Raw genomic sequence first — 21,255 nt, forward strand, 5'->3', positions numbered from 1 at the left:
TATATATATATATATATATATATATATACTAATAAAAGGCAAAGCCCTCACTCACTCACTCATCACTAACTCTCCAACTTCTCGTGTGGGTGGAAGGCTGAAATTTGGCAGGTTCATTCCTTACAGCTTCCTTACAAAAGTTGGGCAGGTTTTATATCAAAATTCTACGCGTAATGGTCATAACTGGAAGCAGTTTTTCTCCATTTACTGTAATGGAGATGAGCTTCAACGCCGTGGGGAGTTTCGTGTGACATCATCACGCCTCCCACGTAATCACGCAGTACATAGAAAACCAGGAAGACCTCAAAAAAGCGCTCAAGAAAACATGCATTATATAATTGAGAAGGCAGCGAAACAATAAGAAGCGAGCGAGTGACATATACAACCATATTCATGAGTTCTGCTACTTCGGAAACAAAGCACGATGTAAACCTACACTTTAAATTAAGTTCATAGACAGGCTGCTGCTGGCGTTTGTAATTTGTGCCTGCCCATATAAGGCCGTCCGTCAGCGGCAATCCAATAGCAAACTGCCACGGGTAAATATTCACGGGTGAAGGACTGTGCTTATGGAGAGGAAGATGAGATGGTCAGGGTGGTGTTTGACACAAACTCAGCGAAACTGCGAGAGAAAGTTTTAAGTGCCAGGACTAAGGTAACATTAAATAAAGCTATGGACATAGCACGAGATGGCACCAGCACAGCTGGCAACCTTCGATGCAAGTACACCGAGTGGCTCACGTGAACTGACGCAGTGCACAGATAAAAAGCAACAGCTCCAAAGAGCACTGAACAAAAACCGAATTACACAATTGAAAAGGCAGCAAAAAATATGAAGCGTCTGATAAGCATATTCATAAATGCAGCTACTGTGGAAACAAAGCACACGGTGGAAAAAGTCAATGTCCCGCTAAAGGAAGACAGTGTAAAATAACCCGTGCATGCAGTGTGTCAGGTCTCAGATAAAGAAGAAGACGAGCTGTTTATTGATGCAGTAAGAAACGAATCGATGAATGAAACCTGTCATCTTTACAACGATTGACAAACACGGAATGTAACTTGAACACAACACATCCTACAAATACGAACCTGATTGAAAGAAATAATGATAATCAAATCCTTGATGACAGCAACACTCAGTAACACTCACAAAACAAATACTGTATATTGACAGTCATGTTACGTTATTTTTAAAATGTTCCCTTTTCTTTTCTACCTTTTTTAACACACTACTTCTCCGCTGCGATACGCGGGTATATATATATATGTATATATATATATCCCGCTCTACATACTCGAATAATGGATACTTGATTCGCCATCAATGATTGTTTTGGTAAAGCCATACTCAGTGTATTCATTAGATGAACGGTAAAAAAGTAAGAGCGAGGGGAGGATGACTCATTGAGGCATGCAGGCTGTAGTCTTGCGTCAACTCTATCTGAATTGCGCGATCACATTTGAAAAATATATCTTTTCAAGTTCTATTTAGTCCATATGTGTCAAACTCAAGGGCGCGGGCCACATCCGCCCGGCGTAATTATATCCGCCCGAGATCATTTTATATACTGTATTATTGTTATTAAAGCCGGGTATATGAAGCGCTGGTAACACAATAAACTACAGATCCCATAATGCAGCGCTTCAGCTGCCTTGCCGAACACTTACCGCGTTAATCAAGTCTACCTTATGATGCTGCAAGTTATTGCGCACTGAGTTTGCACGGCGCTTTGGTGACTTTGAAGAACAAAAAAAGTCCATCTACATGCGGCTCGAACCTTGTGCATGTTTGGTAGCACATATCTGTGTGAGAAGCTCTTCTCAGTGATAAAGACTAACAAAACAGCACACAGGAGTCCTCACTGATGAGCACCTGCAATCCATCCTGAGAATCTCCACAACACAGAACCTCACACCAAACAGAAACGAACTTGTGTCCAAAAAAAGATGCTAGGCGTCCAGCTCTAAAATGACATATGAGCAAAGACAACTGAATGATTTGATTTGTTATTGCACGTAAGAGCGGAGTCAACTGTTTTAACAAACAGCGTATGCACTGATCTGAAATAGCTGTGTGTGTATATATATGTAGATATGTATGTATATGTATATATATGTTTATATATGTGTGTGCGTATGTATGTATGTATGTATATATATATATATATATATATTTGTGTGTATATATGTGTGTGTATGTATGTATGTGTGTGTATATATGTGTGTGTATATATGTATGTATATGTATATATATGTATGTGTGTGTATATATATATATATAAATATATGTTTATGTGTGTGTAAATAAATAAATAAATAAATAAATAAATAAATAAATAAATATATATATATATATATATATATATATATATATATATATATATATATATATATATATGACAACAACACTCATCACTCACAACAGTGACAAAACAATTACATTGACAATCAGGTTACGTTATTTTCAAAATGTTTCCTTTTCTTTTCATTGCTTCTTTAACACACTACTTCTCCGCTGCGAAGCGCGGGTATTTTGCTAGTAGATATATATATATACACATACATTCATACATACATACACACACATACATTCACATACATACATATACACATATATATACATATATATAAGCATCAGTAAACAAATTTGAAGTTATGCAGTGGTTGGATATTCTAACAAGACAATGACCCAAAAGACAGTTCGAAATCTACAAAGGCATTCATGCAGAGTTCGGAGAAGTACAATGTTCTGGAATGGCCGTCACAGTCCACCGACTTGAATATTATCAAAAATCTATGGGATGATTTGAATCAGGCTGTTCATGCCCGGCAGCCATCAAATTTTACTGAACTGGAGAGATTTAGTTTGGAAGAATGGTCAAAAATACCTCTATCCAGAATCCAGACACTCATCAGAGGTTATAGGAGGCGTCTAGAGGCTGTTATATTTGTAAAAGGAGGCTCAACTAAGTATTGATGTAATATCTGTTGGGGTGCCCAAATTTATGCACCTGTCTAATTTTGTTATGATGCATATTGCATATTTTCTATTAATCCAATAAACTTGATGTCACTGCTGAAATACTACTGTTTCCATAAGGCATGTCATATATTAAATATATATATATATATGGAGTGATTTATTTGCACTAATCCGCGACACAGGCTGCAGACCGAGGGGGGGGTTAGCGTGATGTCAGGAGTGAGGAGCCAGGTGGGGTCGCACCAGCCTCCGTTAAAATCGGTTATTTTTTGTATGGAAGAAAATCTCTCTTGCCATGTGTTGGAGCGAACCTTGCATCTGTTTAGCTAGCAATACCCGTTTTATTTATTATTTTTAATGTTTGTCCTGTTTCACCACTCCACGGGCAGAGCCGTGGGGGACGCCTAGTATACCACTAACTGAACTTTGTTTTTGAAAAAAATGTTTACTGCATCAAGCCCTTTATTTTCTTTTTACATTATTTTTTTTAATATAAAAACCTACAGCCATGGACAAAAGTTTTGAAAATGACAAATGTTAATTTTCACAAAGTTTGCTGCCTCAATTTTTAAGATGCCAATTTGCATATACACCAGAATGTTATGAAGAGAGATCAGATGAACTGCAACCAATTGCAAAGTCACTCTTTGCCATGAAAATGAACTCAATCCCAAAAAACCCATTTCAACTGCTGTTGTGAAGGCGGCTTCAGGGTGTCTAAGAAAGTCCAGCATGCGCCATGACTATCTCATAAAGATGATTCAGCGACGGGATCGGGGCAACACCAGCGCAAAGCTTGATCAGGAATGGCAGCAGGCAGATTGTGGATGCATTTGCACGCACAGTGAGGCATAGACTTTTGAACAATGGCCAGGTGTCAAGAAGAGCAGCAAAGAATCAACTTCACACTAGGCTTGGGCGGTAAAACGGTAATATGGTATCCCGCGGGATCTAAAAATAGCAACGGTGTCAGTTTCAATACCGTTATACCGTCATAAAAACAATGCACTTATATAGGAGACAAGGATTAAATATTAAATATAATTTATTTAATGCCTAAAAATGCGTATGCGATGCGTGGTTGTCATCACGTGACAGCGTGGAGGAGAAAGAGAGAGGTGGGGAAAGATGGCGAGTCGCGCACCAAGTGACCTGGTCTCAAAAAGAACACAACTTCTGCAGTTTGGCAGTATTTCAGGTTTCGACGAGCGAGAAGGAGAGGCGGTAAATACGGACGAGGCAATTTGCAAATTGTGCAACAAAAAGGTGACCGCGAGAGATGGAAATACATCGAACCTAAGGTCGCATATACGAAACCACCATCCACTCACTGCTGCGAGGATGGACCCGAGTTCACTCAGTGCAACAGTTTCAACGCCTCCCGATGCAGGACCAACAACATTTAGGTCCACCGCCAGTACGCAGCCGACGATAATGGGGCCTTCGGGAAAGCAACAAAGTACAAAAGGGACAGTGTCCGTTGGAAAACCTGTACTGATGCAGTGACAAAATACTTGGCGAAGGAAATGGTCTCTTTCCACACAGTGGAAAAAAGTCCTTTACGGACATGGTAAAGGTCCTAGATGCCCAGTACGAGCTGCCTGGACGGAAATATTTCTCACAAACAGCCGTCCCACATTTATATAGTAAAGTTAGAGACAATGTTCAAGTGCTGCTGTCAGCGTCACACAGTTATTCCTTAACAACTGACATGTGGTCGTCAGTTAACATGACTCCATATATGTCTCTGACTGTCCATACTATTACACCTGACTGGAAACTTGAATCCAAATGCCTCCAAATTACATATTTTCCTGAGAGTCATACAGCAGACAATCTTGCTGCTGCGCTCAGAGCTGCACTTCAGGAATGGCAACTTGACGAGAAAAAACTTTCAGCCATAACCACTGACAACGCTGCCAACATTCATGCCGCAATCAGGTCCCTGCATTGGCGTGGCAATGCTGCTTCGTCACAATCTAAACTTGGCTGTCACAAATGGATTGCATGACCAGAGGCAAAAACCGAGCGCCCGGACTATGCCGTAATATTGTCGGGCCTTTTCACACAGCTGGCAACGTAAGCATGAACTCCACAAGAAGCAAGTGGACTTGGGACTCCCAAAACATAGTCTCATAACGGTAAGCATAAAGCGTGCAGAGAGTTCCTCAGGGCAGGGGCTCAAATATAAAAAGGGATATATATATATATTTTATATTATATATATATATATATATATATATATATATATATATATGCTTTGCATCACATAAATTATATTGAAAAGTAGGCTATATTAAAATAGAAAACCATTTTTTAAATTGTAATTTTTTTCCTGTATTTTTTTATCAAGTAAATGCAGGCTTGATGCGCATAAGGGACTTATTTAGCCTGAAATAAATGTGCATGCAAATTTCACCAAGTGGAATAATATACGTTAATGGACTTATTTATTTATGCATTCATTTGTTTATTTAGGCCTATTTATTCATTCATTCGTTTATTAACGAATGAATTGGCCTAAATAAAACGAATTTCGTTTATTTATGCCTATTTATTCATTCATTTGTTTATTTAGGCCTATTCATTTAGATAGATAGATAGATAGATAGATAGATAGATAGATAGATAGATAGATAGATAGATAGATAGATAGATAGATAGATAGATAGATAGATAGATAGATAGATAGATAGATAGATAGATAGATAGATACTTTATTTAATCATTTATTCATCATTCATTAATTAATTCATCCATCCATCCGTCGGCAGGACTGCGCAACTTGCTGGGGCTCCAAACTGGCAATGGTGGAGCGAATCCTCAAGCAGGCCCAAGCGATCAGACACGTCCTGTCTGATGACAGAAGGAGCAGCCTGTCCCTGACCTGGCAGGACATGGACGTCTTGAAAGCTGTTCACGAAGCACTGAAACCAGTCGGTGACTTCACTGGTATTTTGTCAGCAGAAAATTGTGACCAGTTCCTGTATCCTCCCCATACTACAGCTCTGCAGGGACAATGTGTTGGCTGCGTCAGAAAATGACCCCCAGCTAACAAAGTCAATCAAAACTGGAATTCTAACAAAGCTGGAGGCCAAGTATGAATCCAATTCAGTGCGCAAAATATTGCGAAAATGCACTTTCCTTGACCCTCGTTACCGTGGAGGATATGAGACGGATGACAACGCATTGGCTGAATTACAGGCTGAGATCGTGAGCTTAGAGGCAGCAGGTCCAGTGGCCATCAGAGTGGAAGAGGGAGAGGAGCAACCTGCACCCTCACGAAAAAAGATGACTTTGGGGAGTATGCTGCAAAAAAAATCTGATGCAATGGCAGGTCCCGTCGGCACCGTAGAGGACCGAGTCGGAGCTGAAATAACAGCCTACTGTTTGGAGCCAGTTACTCAAGGAGACGAGGACCCACTTCTCTGGTGGAAAAATGCTGCCGGGCGTTTTCCCCAGATGTCGCGAGTGGCACGAAGTACCTGTGCGGCTGTGCCACAAGCACACCATCGGAGCGGGTTTTCAGCACCGCAGGTAAAGTTGTCGGTCCACAACGTGCCCTGTTAAAGCCGGACAAAGTAAACATGCTGGTTTTTCTAGCGAGAAATCTTGAATAGATTGATGCCACTTGCCATTCGTTCCTTTTCGCACTGTGTTTATTTTTATTTAATTGATTCAGGTATTTTTATTTGGTTTACGTTAAAAACGATATTGGAAAGAAGACGTTTTTGTTTAGGACTATTGCTTGGCAATACTTTTTATAATATGGATGATGTTTATGTTAATTCAACTCTGTTGAACTGTTGTGGATCTAGTTGCACTTTTTTATAAGCTGCTCATATTTGTTATTAAAAGTTGTTCAGGCGGTGTGATTTAATTTAATTGATTTGTGTGCGCGTCTCCGCGGGAAAACTGTTCTGGATGTTTATGTTAATTTAATTCTGTTTGACTGTTGTATTTGCACTTTTTTATAAACTGCTATTTGTTGGTAATAAAAGTTGTTAATATTGTTCTGCATGTTATTTTGTTATTGTTTCAGTATTAGTGTTTGATATTCAGTTTCTGAACGGTTTAGGCACAAGCCAACAGTTTGGTGATGCTGTCTGAGCCTTACGTCACAAATTTTTTTATTATTCACGGTAATACCGTATACCGAGGTAAAATAGGGAGGAGGTTTGACGGTATCAAAATTTGGATACCGCCCATCCCTACTTCACACTAAGACAAACATTTATTTTTATCTGGAAAAAATATTGTCCGGAGAAGAAAAGGTGAGTGCTACCATGAGTCCAGTGTCATGCCAAAAGTAAAGCATCCTGAGATTAATTTGTGGGGGTTGCTTCTCTGTCAAGGGAATGGGCTCACTCACAATTTTACCTAAGAACACAGCCACAAACAAAGAATGGTACCTAAACATTCTCCGACAGCAACTTCTCCCAACCATCCAAGAACAGTTTGGTAACGAATGGTGCCTTTTCCAGAATAATGGAGCACTGTGCCATAAGGCAAAAGTGATAACTAATTGGCTTGGGGAACAAAACATCAAAATTATGGGACCGTGACCAGGAAACTCCCAAGACCTTAATCCCATTGAGAACTTGTGGTCAATCTTCAAGAGGCGGGTAGGCAAACAAAAACCCAGAAATTCTGACAAACTCCAAGCATTGATTATGCAAGAATGGGCTGTCAGTAGTCAGGATTTGGCCGAGAAGTTGATTGATGGCATGTCAGGGCGAACAGCAGATGTCTTTAAAAAGGAGGGCCAACACTGCAAATATTGACTCTTTGCATAAACTTAAAGTAATTGTCAATAAAAGCATCAGAAACTTATTAAATGCTTCTAATTATACTTCAATATACCATAGAAACATCTGACAAAAAGATCTAAAAACACTGAAGCAGCAAATTTTGTGAAAACCAATACTTGTGTCACTCTCAAAACTTTTGGCCACAATTGTACAGTACCGTATAATATTGTACACACCGACAACGACATGCTATAATAATTTTGTAAACTAGTACAAGTAATCCAAATTCTGCAAAATTTAAACAAATACTGGCATTTTTTTCCCACTTATGTCGCTGCTGGTCTACAAGTTACAGGTGCTTCACAGAAGACTATTGAAAGCTGTAAAATAAGTTGGTTTTTTTTTTGGAAGCACAAGTTTAGGGAGCCTTGGGCTCAGGTTTAAGGGTATGATGCAAAATGATTTACGTTATAGACCCCAAACAAAGGAATTTGATTGCGGAAAAGAGCAAGAAATCTGAACTTCAATGTATGGCTGTTACAATTCCAAACACCAATACTAAGATAATTACTGAGATTCTATTCAATTTTAAACACTCAACTGAGTACAGTGATCCTTCACTATATCGCGCTTCGACTTTCGCGGCTTCACTTCATCACGGATTTTAAATGTAAGCATATCTAAATATATATCACAGATTTTTCGCTGGTTCGCGGATTTCTGCAGACAATGGGTCTTTTAATTTATGGTACATGCTTCCTCAGTTTGTTTGCCCAGTTGATTTCATACAAGGGACACTATTGGCGGATGGCTGAGAAGCTACCCAATCAATGCACGTATTACGTAATAATTAAAACTCCTCAATGAGATACGATATGCTTCCCGTGCGGTGCTTCGCACACTTCAAACCTTTAACAGCCCGTATTGATGTTTCATTGTTTGCTTTTCTCTGTCTCTCTCACTTTCTCTGACATTCTCTGCTCCTGACGGAGGGGGTGTGAGCAGAGAGGCTGTTTGCTTAGAAGATACGGACGCTCCTCTACAAAAAAAAACTGAAAAATGCTGAAGGGCTACCTTCAGCCTGATCCCTTCATTGCAGCCGCTTTATCGCGATGCATGCATACTTAAAAGCGCAACAGCCCTATTGATTTTTGATGGTTTACTTTACTCTCTCTTTCTGACATTCTCCGCTCCTGTCGCGCACCTTGAAGAGGAAGATATGTTTGCATTCTTTTAATTGTGAGAAAGAACTACCATCTCTGTCTTGTCATAGAGCACAGTTTAAACTTTTGACTAAAGGGTGTTATTTCATATCTAGGGGGCTCTAATAATGTTAAAAAATGTATGTAGAAGGTCGTAAACAGATTTTCAATGCTCTAACTGTGAAAATATTAAATTTATAAATAAAGAATCCTACTTCATGGAAATTCATTTATCTGTCTGGAGCGGATTGACTGCGATAAACGAGGGTTTACTGTATAACTGTGCGGAGAATATTTATAAACAGTGTGGGAGAGTTTCTAAGGGCTTAAACTTTATAAAAATAACCATACAAACATATGGTTTCTACTTCACGGATTTTCACCTATCACGGGGGGGTTCTGGAACGCAACCCCTGTGATCGAGGAGGGATTACTGTATATAATGCAACTAAATAAAAATGTATGTAAATAGATTGCAATTCTGTATGCATTAAAATCTTTACATTAATGAAAACAAATAAAAATTTTAGTCATTAGCAGTAGAATCCCCACAAAAATTTGGTTTCCCTTGATCACCAAATTTTACCAAAACACAGGCAAGGAAATTCATGTGGCCTTATTACCTCACCAAATCAGTTGCTGTACTGATAAGGACATACGATTTTACTCATATGTGTTTGGGGAAAGTAGGCTTTTCAAACGAAAAATTTCTCTGGCTTTGGGAATGCTAGTGTTAAATGCAAATACATCAAGTAGTCCAGTCTTTTGTAAAACATAATATTGTGGGGTCTGGTTAAAAGTTCCTGGGACTTTTTGGGACATTCTGAAACTTCTCCAAGGGGCCCATGTTTAACCACAGCTGTTCAGACTTAACTTGCCAAGTTATTTTGGAGACACGTAATAAACTGACAGAAATATATGTAATCTTTTGGGAATAGTGCACCTGTCATGGTTTGCATAATCATTAGTTTGGCAGTGCTTAGCATAGTAAGATAAGGTACTTATGCTAGTGGAAACTATGTATTTCATGTGCTTATTTGATTTTATATTATTTTTATATTTAAATCATTAGCTAATACATTAGTTGAGTAAAAAAAAAAAGTACCACATTTCAAATGTTTATTGCACAAAAATGCTACAAGATAAAATAAATTTAATAACGACACAAGAAAGGGCATACAAAATAGATTTTTTTCACTGTGTTTTAAAAATGATGTCTTCAAGGTGGTGGCCACCATTTGAATAGGAATCGCGTCGATTTCATTATGAATAGCATCCTTGAGGGCTTCAAGGTTTTGAGGTTGGTGTGTGTATACCTTCGACTTGAGATAGCCCCACAAGAAGAATTTGCACGGAGCGAGATTAGACGAACGTGAAGGCCACCCAACATCGGGATGCAGGGACTTCAGCTTCCCCCAGAAACATCTCCCACAAAACTTGCATGGACCTCCACGCCGTATGAGCTGTTGCTCCATCCTGTTGAAACCAGGCATCCACCACATCTATTTCTTACAGTTGGGGTCGCAAAAAGTTCTCTGGCATGTCAATTTAACATTCTGAAGTGAGTGTGACCGTTGCTATGCCCTTCCCAAAAAAGTAACGACCTACAATGCCAAATTCTACAATAACTCACCAAACTGTACACGCTCTCTGTGTTGGAAATATCTAAAGCAGAAGCATGTTTGCACACCGAACGTCTAGGAGACTGCAAAATCGATGCCCTTACAGCTTGGATGTTTTCAGACATTCGTACAGTCTGAGGATGACCTGGAGATTTTCTGTTCAACGTTGAGCCCATCTGTCTAAATTTAGCCACCAAATGATGAATTGTTTTACGATTTGGAACGTCACTGTTAGGAGGAATGCTGAAGTGCGTTGCGTAGTGATGATGGATTTGTTGTTTTTGAAGAATGTTTTGACATCGAAATCACGGTGCACACTGGATCGAGGCAAAGTGGCTGACCGAAAACTACAAGGCATAGCCTAACAAAGGACCCCTCCAACCCAACCCACTTGGCTGCCTCTACCTCACGCATTGACCTTGAGAAATGTCGTACTTTATTTTGGCTCACCCTGTATAAAAGACTTCAATTTATGTCAGCTTCTTGTGGGCTTAACAAGTATATTGAAACAGGCTTGCAGATTTGTCAAGGACATGACGTTTACCTGAAAAATAGTTGCCTCTTTAGCGTCTAGTCAGCATATATAGAGATACATATTAACCAAAGGTGTGATTTTTTTCTAAGGTCTGCAAACTATAAAAAGACGTGTCTGCATGTATGCCACATGCACGATCACTTGCAGCAGGCTCTGTGTGTGAGTCAAATAAAATCTTTGCTTGGGACAACTATGAATTAAAATGTCTGTGATTTCTTTATTTAGGTATAATTCTTATATGAACCCTTTCAGTTGGTGGTAAAGTAACACATAACAAACCAAAAAAATAAATATGAATAAATACAAACAATGCTCAGAGCATTTTTCTGTTGACTATAACATCTTTGTGACTTCCAGTTTTTTTTTTTTTGCACATTTTTTGTTGCATACTTTTATTGGGCTGCACATAAGCCCTGACATGCTGAATACAAATTTGGAAGCACTGAAAAGTTAGAGAGCATTAAATTATATAGTACATGCGATTAAACATAATTTTAAAAATTGCACATACAATAAAGTAGTATTCTATGGCTACACACTCCACAGAAAACACTTAAAAACCAATTGAGAAACAAAGCTCTTGTGCTAAAGAGTGCTGACTAAATGAATGAACAGTATAGAATAAAACTGGCCCATATGTAAAAAATAATCAGACAAGTCTTAATGCGTTATTTGTTTAACTGACAATAAAAAAAAATGTCTGAGCCTGTAGAAAGAAAAAAAAATCATCACATCTCAACTTCAAACACAACAATTTACAGGCTTAAACTAACTAATACTTCAGTAATTAAAAGAAAGATACCCAATTATTGAACTTCTTTATATTACCTGCGTGTCAGTCATTCAAGTTTTTGGTTTAACTAAACTGTAACTCTGCCCATTTTTAAAATGCATTTCTATGGCTCAAATAACTTAATACCAGGAATTTCAATATTTACGCCGCAAACTTAAGTTGATTAACAATATAAATTAAGTTAACTTTCATTAAAGTGAATAACAAAATGACAGTTACTTTTTAGATACAATAAGAAAGCATATCCCACAGCAGCTTGAAGTGAGGTGGAATCTCCAAAACTACATTAAATCAGGATTACTCAAAAGACACATCCACAGATATACAACGCAGTACAAAATACTTCTGAACCATCTATCCTTGTAACAACAAAAATATAGTCTACTGTAAAAAAGAAAAAAACAAATACTGCAGCTTACCAACAGGTTTCTGTGATTCTAAGGTCTTTCCTTTATAAGTATCAAAGAGGTTGAGCGATGAATACTTGCTTTTTCCATCCTTCCCCTTTGCAGTTTGCCCCAAACGATCGGACATCGCGCTGGAAGGTCATTGAGTACGGTGGTTCCTTCTACACCCCTGGAAACGTGCCTCTCTCTGTTTAAAAAAAATGAAATAACACTGCTGTAGCAAAATTTTTACATTTGTGAGTTGATCATCTCAAGTTAGGCAGTATAACCAGTACGGCCAGTGCATGTGCAGAAATGTATCACAACATGGATTTTGCCACATTTACACTGGATGGGAAAACAATTTTTAATGTTTCCATTGATGGACTGCCAGCATCACCAACAGTGTTTGTAAACTTTTACTATTGACTCATAATAGCTTTAACATTCTGCCATATTTTACATCTACTCACATGATTCTGAAAATGTTCATCTTGCAGATAAATAAAAGTTGTTTTTTGGGTGGTTAAAACATGATTTTATGACCTGTCTGAGGTCACTGATGCTGGTAAAAGCATCAATTACCACTAACTGAATTTAGTGGCAATTGTCTGAATCAGAAATTATATGACAATGTATATAAACATTGCTACTTGCTTTGCAATAGATCAATGGTTTTCAAACTTGGCGCTGTGCTTTTCCAATCATTACTGGAAATGTTCTGAAGCTGTGGCATGAAGGTAGTCCTGTATTGTTGTTTTAATAGTGCTTCAATTCTCAGCCAGTGCAATACTAGAGCTGCTAGCAGGTTATACAAAAGGAAACACCAAAGTAAATTGTGGGGAAGTGGGGCTTGAAACCTTAGCTACTCAGTGGCCAAACCAGAGAGAAAATGGTTGGCAGCATCTCAGTTCCACAGGTTCACCTCACAGTGCTCTTGCAGAGAATGTCTATAGTTGTCTTGCTCACCTGAAATCTTTCCCCTATTCTGTGTCCACTGGCAATATGGTCTGAGGGAACAGTTCCCGCTCTCTCACTCCCGAACCCTATGAAAATTCACACAGTTATAGCGCGGCTTTTTCACTGAATGCTAGCAACTGGTGCACTGACGCTCGTGGGCAGTCGTGGCTTTGTCTCGAGAGAGGTAAACAAGGGTAGCACGCGAGTCGTATTCCAAACAAAGGTCGTATACCAAGCAAAGTTTTTCGCGTCCAAACAGGACGTATACCAAGTTGGACTTATTCCAAAGCGGACGTGTATATATGTATGTACAGTTGAGGCCAAAATTATTAGCCCCCCTGGAATCATGGAACATTTTCCTAAACTTCTTCCCAAAGTTTGCAACATTGATGAAACTTGAATAATCAAACATCCACCAGTGCTATTTACTAGCTTTTGATACATTTTGTAATATAACATATATTTTTAATCTTGCTTTATATCAAATATAGTAAAAAATGGGGTGGTCAAAAATATTAGCCCCATGTTAATGTTTGCTTTCAAAACACACCTACACTAATTAACCAATCAGCTTTGAAACCACACCTGTGCAATCAATTGGCTTCCTAACAACACCTACAGTCAACTGGCTTCCTAACAACACTCAATCAGCATAAAAAGACTCCCAAGGAACAGGGCTCTTGAAAACATGAGAGGGACTACTGTTACTGACCATGCCAAAGACAAAGGAAATCAGTCTGGAGCTCAGAAAGAACATAGTAGAGGCTCATGATAAGGGGCAAGGCTACACTGCCATTTCCAAGCGATTCACAGTGTCTAGAACTGCTGTACGTTGCATCATTGCCAAGTACAAGGAGACAAATTCTGTTAGAAACAAACCTGGCCATGGCCGTAAGAGCAAGATTACAAGAACTCTGGAGAGAAAAATAGTCAGAGATGTCAGCAAGGAACCCCGGACATCTGCCAAGATGATTGTTGCTGACCTGGCCTCTTCTGGAGTTGATGTTTCAAGGAACACAGTTGTGAGGGCTCTTCACTGTGGTGGGCTTCACGGCCATCGTCCCAGAAGAACCCCTTTACTCAAAGAGCGGCACATCACAGCCCGACTGAGGTTTACCCGTGAACATTTGAAATGTAAAGATGATTTTTGGAAGTCTGTGCTTTGGTCTAAACTGGAACTGTTTGGGCACATGGATGTTGCTTATGTTTGGCGAAGAAAGGGACAGGCCTTCAACCCTAGGAACACAGTTGCCACAGTTAAACATGGTGGTGGGAGCATCTTGCTGTGGGGCTGTTTTGCAGCCTCAGGCACAGGGAGTCTTGTTCGGGTGCATGGCATCATGAAAAAAGAAAATTATGTTGACATTCTGAGGGAGAATATGCAGAAATCTGCTCGTAGTCTAGGCTTAGGTCGTCGCTGGGTCTTCCAACAAGACAATGACCCAAAGCATACATCAAAATTAGTTCAACAGTTTTTCAAGGATACCAAAACCAAGATCTTCGAGTGGCCCGCACAGAGCCCAGACCTCAATCCCATTGAGAATCTGTGGCGAGTGCTCAAAGTGAATGTCCATGCTCGGAAACCACGCAATTTGGACCAGCTAGAACAATTTGCAATGGAGGAATGGACCAAAATCCCTCAGGAGACCTGTCCTAATCTAGTAAAGACCTACTCTAATAGATTGTAGTTGTGGCTCAAAAAGGGTACAGTATTGACTATTAATAGGCATGGGGCTAATAATTTTGGATGTCTCATTTTTGCCCTTTCTTGTTTCCACTCAGTGTGTCAATAAAATATCCAAACTACAATTAGTGGACCTTGTTATTTTGGACACAGATACGCTTTAAAAAAAGTTAATGGTCATTTTCATATTGGAATCAGGAGTGTTGCCTAATTTCATAAGGGGGCCTAATAATTTTGGCCACAACTGTATGTATGTGTATATATAGCACACATATAGTATTTCACCATAATAGTCATTAATATTTTTATATAAAATGTACAGAACATTTGTTTTCAAGGTTGCCAATGTTCGATAACCTCCCTCCCTTGAAAAATAAATACAGGGAAAACAGGACCTTGAGGCAGCACTGCATAGCCATGAAGCAGGCTCATCCTTCATATTGATTTGGAACCATTGTTAATTCTGAGTTAATTTTTCTCCTGCTTTTGATCTGGATTCATCTGAAACTATATACTCTTTGTAAATGTAAAATATTGAAATTGTGGGTTTGTCTATTTTCATATTAAATCATCCTATTGTTTTAAATTAAAATAATTAAAAAAGGATTTTAGTGTGTTCATGGAAAATTAAAAAAAACATACACACACACCAAAACTATCAATAACCTTTTGTTAAAATTACTAATTGCAATAGTTGGGAGAGGGGATTAAAGAAATACAACATTTGGCTGTGCTGAGTGTTCAGCACTTTAAAACCTGAGAAAATGGTGATACTTCAAAACACTTCAATTCCTGGAGGAGGTACAATATCAAGTGATACTTAATCATGTTTTCAATAGTTAAAAATTTACTTTGAAAAATGTGTCTGCTTAAATCCAGACTTAAGCCATGTGACAGCTGTTTGCAGAAAGCAAGAGCATGCTCAGCTTTGCAGCATTAGCTCTAAATTAGAGGAGGTCCCTGACAAGATAGTACAACATTTTAGGGGACCCTGACTTGAAAACAAGTTTGGGAATACCTACACTAGAGGACTGGATGAGGAAATTACAAAACAAAAAAAAAATTATATATCTCAATCAATGGATGCAAACAAAATAGAAAGGAGAACTGATCACCTTTCGCACGGACCTAAATGGAAGAGAGAACAGTCAAAAGATATGCCCAACCTGGAAAACAAGTAGAATGGCCTCCAAAACAAAACACAGTACTATGGAACGCAGATGTGAGGAAATGCCATCCTGGAACAATACCAGGGTGTTTCTACACACATCTACATATAAAATTAACAGGGCCTATGTTAGTTTTGATATTAAAGCTGTGGTTAACTAAAAAAGAAAAAGGGATCTATGGATTGCCACTTTGTTCCTAATAGTGAACTGGGATGGAAGGTTGATTAGGTATCCAATCAGCTTTAGCTAAGCCTAAAGGCAAATGCCCAATGTTACTTTTCCAGGTTCAGTAAAGATACACCTGCCACCTGAACTCCTTTAAATCAGGGCAAGGTCTTTAATTGTTTCAAATAAAACAGGATAAAAGTGATCTGACTCTAGATCAACACTTCGTAGGTAAAGAAAGAAAGATAACCCTATTACTAAAACCATTTATTTTATTAACTGCCGGTTAAGCACAAAAAGACAAAGGCAGAGACAAGCAAGATGCTAAGGATTCTTTGAAAGTTTTAAAACAGTGAGAATAATTTAAAAGTTCCATGCCAGTTATAATAGTGGAGATATTGGTGCCAAGATATTTACTCAAGCTCACTAATGGAATGGAAAAAAACCTGACAGTTATTATGACAATGCTTCATAAAAAAAGAGAAATTTTATTTTCTGTATATTACATATTAATAAAGCTAGAGCTATAAATTGCATAAACAGTATCTAACATCAGCAATGCAAAAATAGAAGTCAAATACTTTCTGAAAATTAAAACTACAATAAGATTAATTTATTTGGATAAGCAAACACTGTTCTTACAAGTGCAAGTGAGCATACCTAATCATGTAACAGAGCAAACAAAAAACTAACTGGTTCCCACCTGAGATTATCTGTGGCAAGCAGGATTACTTCAGGATAATAGGAGCTGTTTCTAGATACAAGAAAACCATACAAAGAGTGCAACAATTGCTTCAAAAAAAAAGTTAATTAAGAATTAACGCTTGGTGTGTCTCATACTTTTTGTAAATAAAATTATAATCGGCACCGATCATTGTTTGAAGCTGATGTTATAAAATGTCGAGAAAAATGCCCATCAAAGAAGTAGTCCTGTCTGTTTTGGGCTACAAAAAATCTGAAGAAACAACAATCCAATAATTGTCAATTTCAGAATTACTGAAAGTGTATTAATGAAAGGCATTTAAAACTGCAAATTCAGAATGGAAATGTCTACTGCAGGTAGCAGTTTGAAAACCTTTTATATTTACATTAAATTTGGAAATCATGTCCCATGGGACATTCTTACTTGCTTAGTGTCTTGGTTTTAATTTATGTGTCAATGGTATTCCAAAAGAGTTAGCTTAAACATAAATGGTTATTAGTCATAAAAAAATATCAGTTTATAATATTTAGTAAAGATGTAACTGTAAGCTCAAACCCCAATCACAATTACATAGCACTATTATTTAGAAAAAAATGTGCAAGTTTGGGTTTAAAAAAACGTAAGTACGAAAAACGAACTGAAATGGTGACAGATGAAAATATTCCCTAGAAACAGTACAGTTAAAGTTTCATGGTTGTCATGACAATAACTTGGTATCAATGCATTAAAACACCTCTGTGTATCAGCAGCATCCTTCAGAAAGTTTCTATGGAAACAATAAATGCATGAGCACAAGTAGAAAAATGGCAGCATATGCCTAACAAATCCTTTTCTATGACTACACTAGAAGCAGTCAGTTACACACAGCACGTTCCACTACTCAATTTTTCTTGATAAAAGAATCCCTATCCTTGATAGAAGAATCCTCAGTTCCTGTCACATCATGGAATTTCAAAATCTATTTCATCTTAAATGAATATTCCACCGAAAAATTACTCTTATCTTTTCCTTACTGTATGTTGCTAGAGGCAAAGGTTAAGAAAAAAAAAATCTCATGTCTTATGGAGAACCAAGATTAAATTCCTGAAACAATATGCTGCTAGGGGACCAACACTAAACAAACACTAATAAGTTTACCATGAAGGAAAAAAAAAGCCTGTGCCACAACCCACTGGCCAAATATTCAGTCATACTTTTATGTGCACAACTTCACAAATACATGTTTTTTGGGTACAATAATGGTAAATAATTTACGCTGCAAAATAAATGCTGGGGAGCTCATTTATATGGGATCAATCTGTTGAATCGAATATCCACCTGTCCCCTAACTCTCTGTTTAGCCAAAATGTCAACAGTAGTTTGTGAAAATGCAGTGTTTAATTGACTTCCTGCTTGTTGACACACCTCAGATATGCACAAAAACAATGCATATTTTTCACAAGACAATGTTTTAACATTTAGCTTTTCTTTCTTAAATGTTTGCCACTCTGCAATATTGTTATAATATTTGGCACTATGAACAAGCAATTACTGGGCAGAACTCCTGACCAATGAATGAGGGGAAAGGTAGGTCTTCAATTTCAAAGTTGGTTCTCATTTCAGCATACTCCCCTGCCAATAATGAGGATTATCTAATAGTGGATTAACAACACTTTATCTAAAATACATTCGTTTGAATCACTGTGGGTATTCAATTAAATACTCAACATGGATTAAGCTACATAAGTGAAATGAGATTTTTTAAAAGAATGTTTTGATAGTGTCTGATCAAACCAATAATAAAATTCACTGGCAACTGTTTTTATCGTTATTATCAATTTCATCAATAAGATGTTGCAGCCCTAATCTAATTCCTTTCCGTGATATTCTACAATAATGCCATTTTAATACTGATCTGGTAAATAATGTGTTTTCCCCACAAATGCCCCAATTTAGTGCAATCCTAAAACGTATCTTCTAGACACGCTGCTGCTACATTGGACAGTTTATTATTAGAGTCAGTCTCTGATGCATTTAATTCTGGAAATATGTGGACAATGCATAGTTTTAAGATGAATTGCAGCAGGCTTTGAGTTCTGATATTTGAGTGAGACATTAACAGAGAGACCTGTTTAAATTAAATTCTTGCAAAGATGGAAAGCATCAAAACAAGATATGGTCAACTTTTAAACTTTCTTTAACTAGAATAATTAATATGGTTAAGGGATGTCAAGTTAGCTAAAAAAAAATTAAGGTCTGAAATTTCATAATTAAATTAAATATAGAAACATACACTGGGAAAAGTATTGAACACGTCAACCTGTTTCTCAGTAAATACATTTCTAATGGTGTTACTGACATGAAATTTTCACCAGATTTCAGTAACCACCCAAGTAATCCACACATACAAAGAAATCAAAACAAGTCTATACATTATGTGTAATAAAGTGGAATGACACATGAAAAAAGTATTGAACACATTAAGAAAAGGAGGTGCAAAAAGGCATGGAAAGCCAAGAAACCAGCTTAAATTTGTCAATTTAGAAAGCAATCCTGCCCCCCTATCAGTGCAAATTAATATTTGGTTTAGTCGTATTTGATGGCCTATAAAAAGGCCATCTCATGGGTAAAAGCTAAGAGCTCCCTCAAGACCTTTGCAACTTTATTGTTGCGAAACATACTGATGGCATTGGTTACAGATGTATTTCTAAACTTCTACATTTTCCAGTGGGCCATAGTCCAGAAGTGGAAAGAACACCATTTTACATTGGTTTTACAAACCATTGCACCATGAACCGGCCATGACCATGTGGTCCTCGCAAGATTTCTGACAGAGGAGTCAAAAGAATAATCAAAAGAGATGTCCACGAACCAAGGACCATTTGCGGAGAGCTTCAGAAACACCTGGAATTAGCAGGTACAATTGTTTCAAAGAAAACAAGTAATGCACTCAACCGCCATGGCCTCTATGCACACTGACTGCACAAGACTCCACTGCTACACAAAAAGCATGTTGAAGCTCATTTAAAGTTTGCTGCACAACATTTGGACAAGCCAATGAAATACTGGGTGAATATAGTCTGGTCAGATGAGGAAAAATGGCACTGCACATCACTATGGTGTGGGGCTGTTTTTCAGCATATGGTACTGATAAGACTTCATATAATTGAAGGAAGAATGAATGGAGAAATGTACCAGGACATTCTTGATAAGAATCTGCTGCCATCTACCAGGATGCTGAAGATGAAATAAGGGTGGACATTTCAGCAAGACAATAATCCCAAACACACAGCCAAGAAAACTCTAAATTGGTTTCAGAGAAAGAAAATAAAGCTACTAGAATGGCCCAGTCAATCACTCGACTTTAGTCCAATTGAAAATCTATGTAAAGAACTGAAGATCGGAGTTCATAGAAGAGGCCCCCACAACCTTCAAGATTTGAAGACAGTTTGTTTGGAAGAATGGACCAAAAATCACACCTGAGCAATGCATACAACTCATCTTGAAGCTGTCATTACCAGCAAAGGCTTTTTTACAAAGTATTAAATAAATTTCAGTAAGCATGTTCAATACTTATTCCTTGTGTCATTCCACTTTATTACACATAATTTATGGACTTACTTGTTTGGACTTCTTTATATGTGTGGATAACACTGGATTTATTACCACCATCTGCTGAAAATTCCATGTCAACTGCCCCATTAGAAATATGTTTACTGAGAAAAATGTTGACACGTTCAATACTTATTTTCACCACTGTATTTTGGTACTAGATGTACATATACCAGGCTTCAAATGTATACTATTATTACAGAGTAGTTGTAAACCATGAAATGATTATCACTGTACTTAAAAAGATGCAAGACTGAACACAAACAAATGTGGCAGTTGTAAACATTGCCATCCACACAAAAAGGATCATCTGCACACACAAAGTGACATGATCCTAAAGAAAGTGCTGCCAGGAACACTGCTACTGCCTGTAATGCGCTATAATACACAAGAAACTCAGACATGAAAACAATTGTGATTGTTCAAACAAACTGAAATTCAATCATTACTGTACAGTGATGTGAAAATGTAAGCACAACCCATGAAATGTTTAAGAGGGCATGTCAAGATTTGATCTTCACTTTAATGGTAATTTAAGATAATGTAATTGGGGGAAAAAATACTAAAAACTTGACGTTGCAAGAATTTACAGATATGCCATTTCCATCTACAGAAAAATCAAGTATACCCTTGGCTCCAACTGCTGGTATTTCCCTCTTCTTCAGAAACACCTTCAAGTAGGCATTTCCTACAACTGTCTATTAGCCTAAT

At 37.8% G+C, this 21,255-nt stretch overlaps 1 protein-coding gene across 4 annotated transcripts in view; it reads right to left on the minus strand.

The window, feature by feature from the left end:
• The window catches only part of prrc2a (proline-rich coiled-coil 2A), a 141,071-nt gene that overhangs the window by 101,165 nt on the left and 18,651 nt on the right, over positions 1–21,255 (minus strand). For all 4 annotated transcript variants that reach the window (XM_039768775.1, XM_039768776.1, XM_039768774.1 and 1 more), the window contains exon 2: positions 12,306–12,480. In XM_039768775.1, the coding sequence (XP_039624709.1) occupies positions 12,306–12,420 (115 nt within the window). In that variant the 5' untranslated portion in view covers positions 12,421–12,480. The remainder of the gene's footprint in view (positions 1–12,305; positions 12,481–21,255) is intronic.

The sequence above is a fragment of the Polypterus senegalus genome, chromosome 11 (assembly GCF_016835505.1).
Source record: "Polypterus senegalus isolate Bchr_013 chromosome 11, ASM1683550v1, whole genome shotgun sequence".
In the NCBI taxonomy this organism is placed as follows: domain Eukaryota; kingdom Metazoa; phylum Chordata; class Cladistia; order Polypteriformes; family Polypteridae; genus Polypterus; species Polypterus senegalus.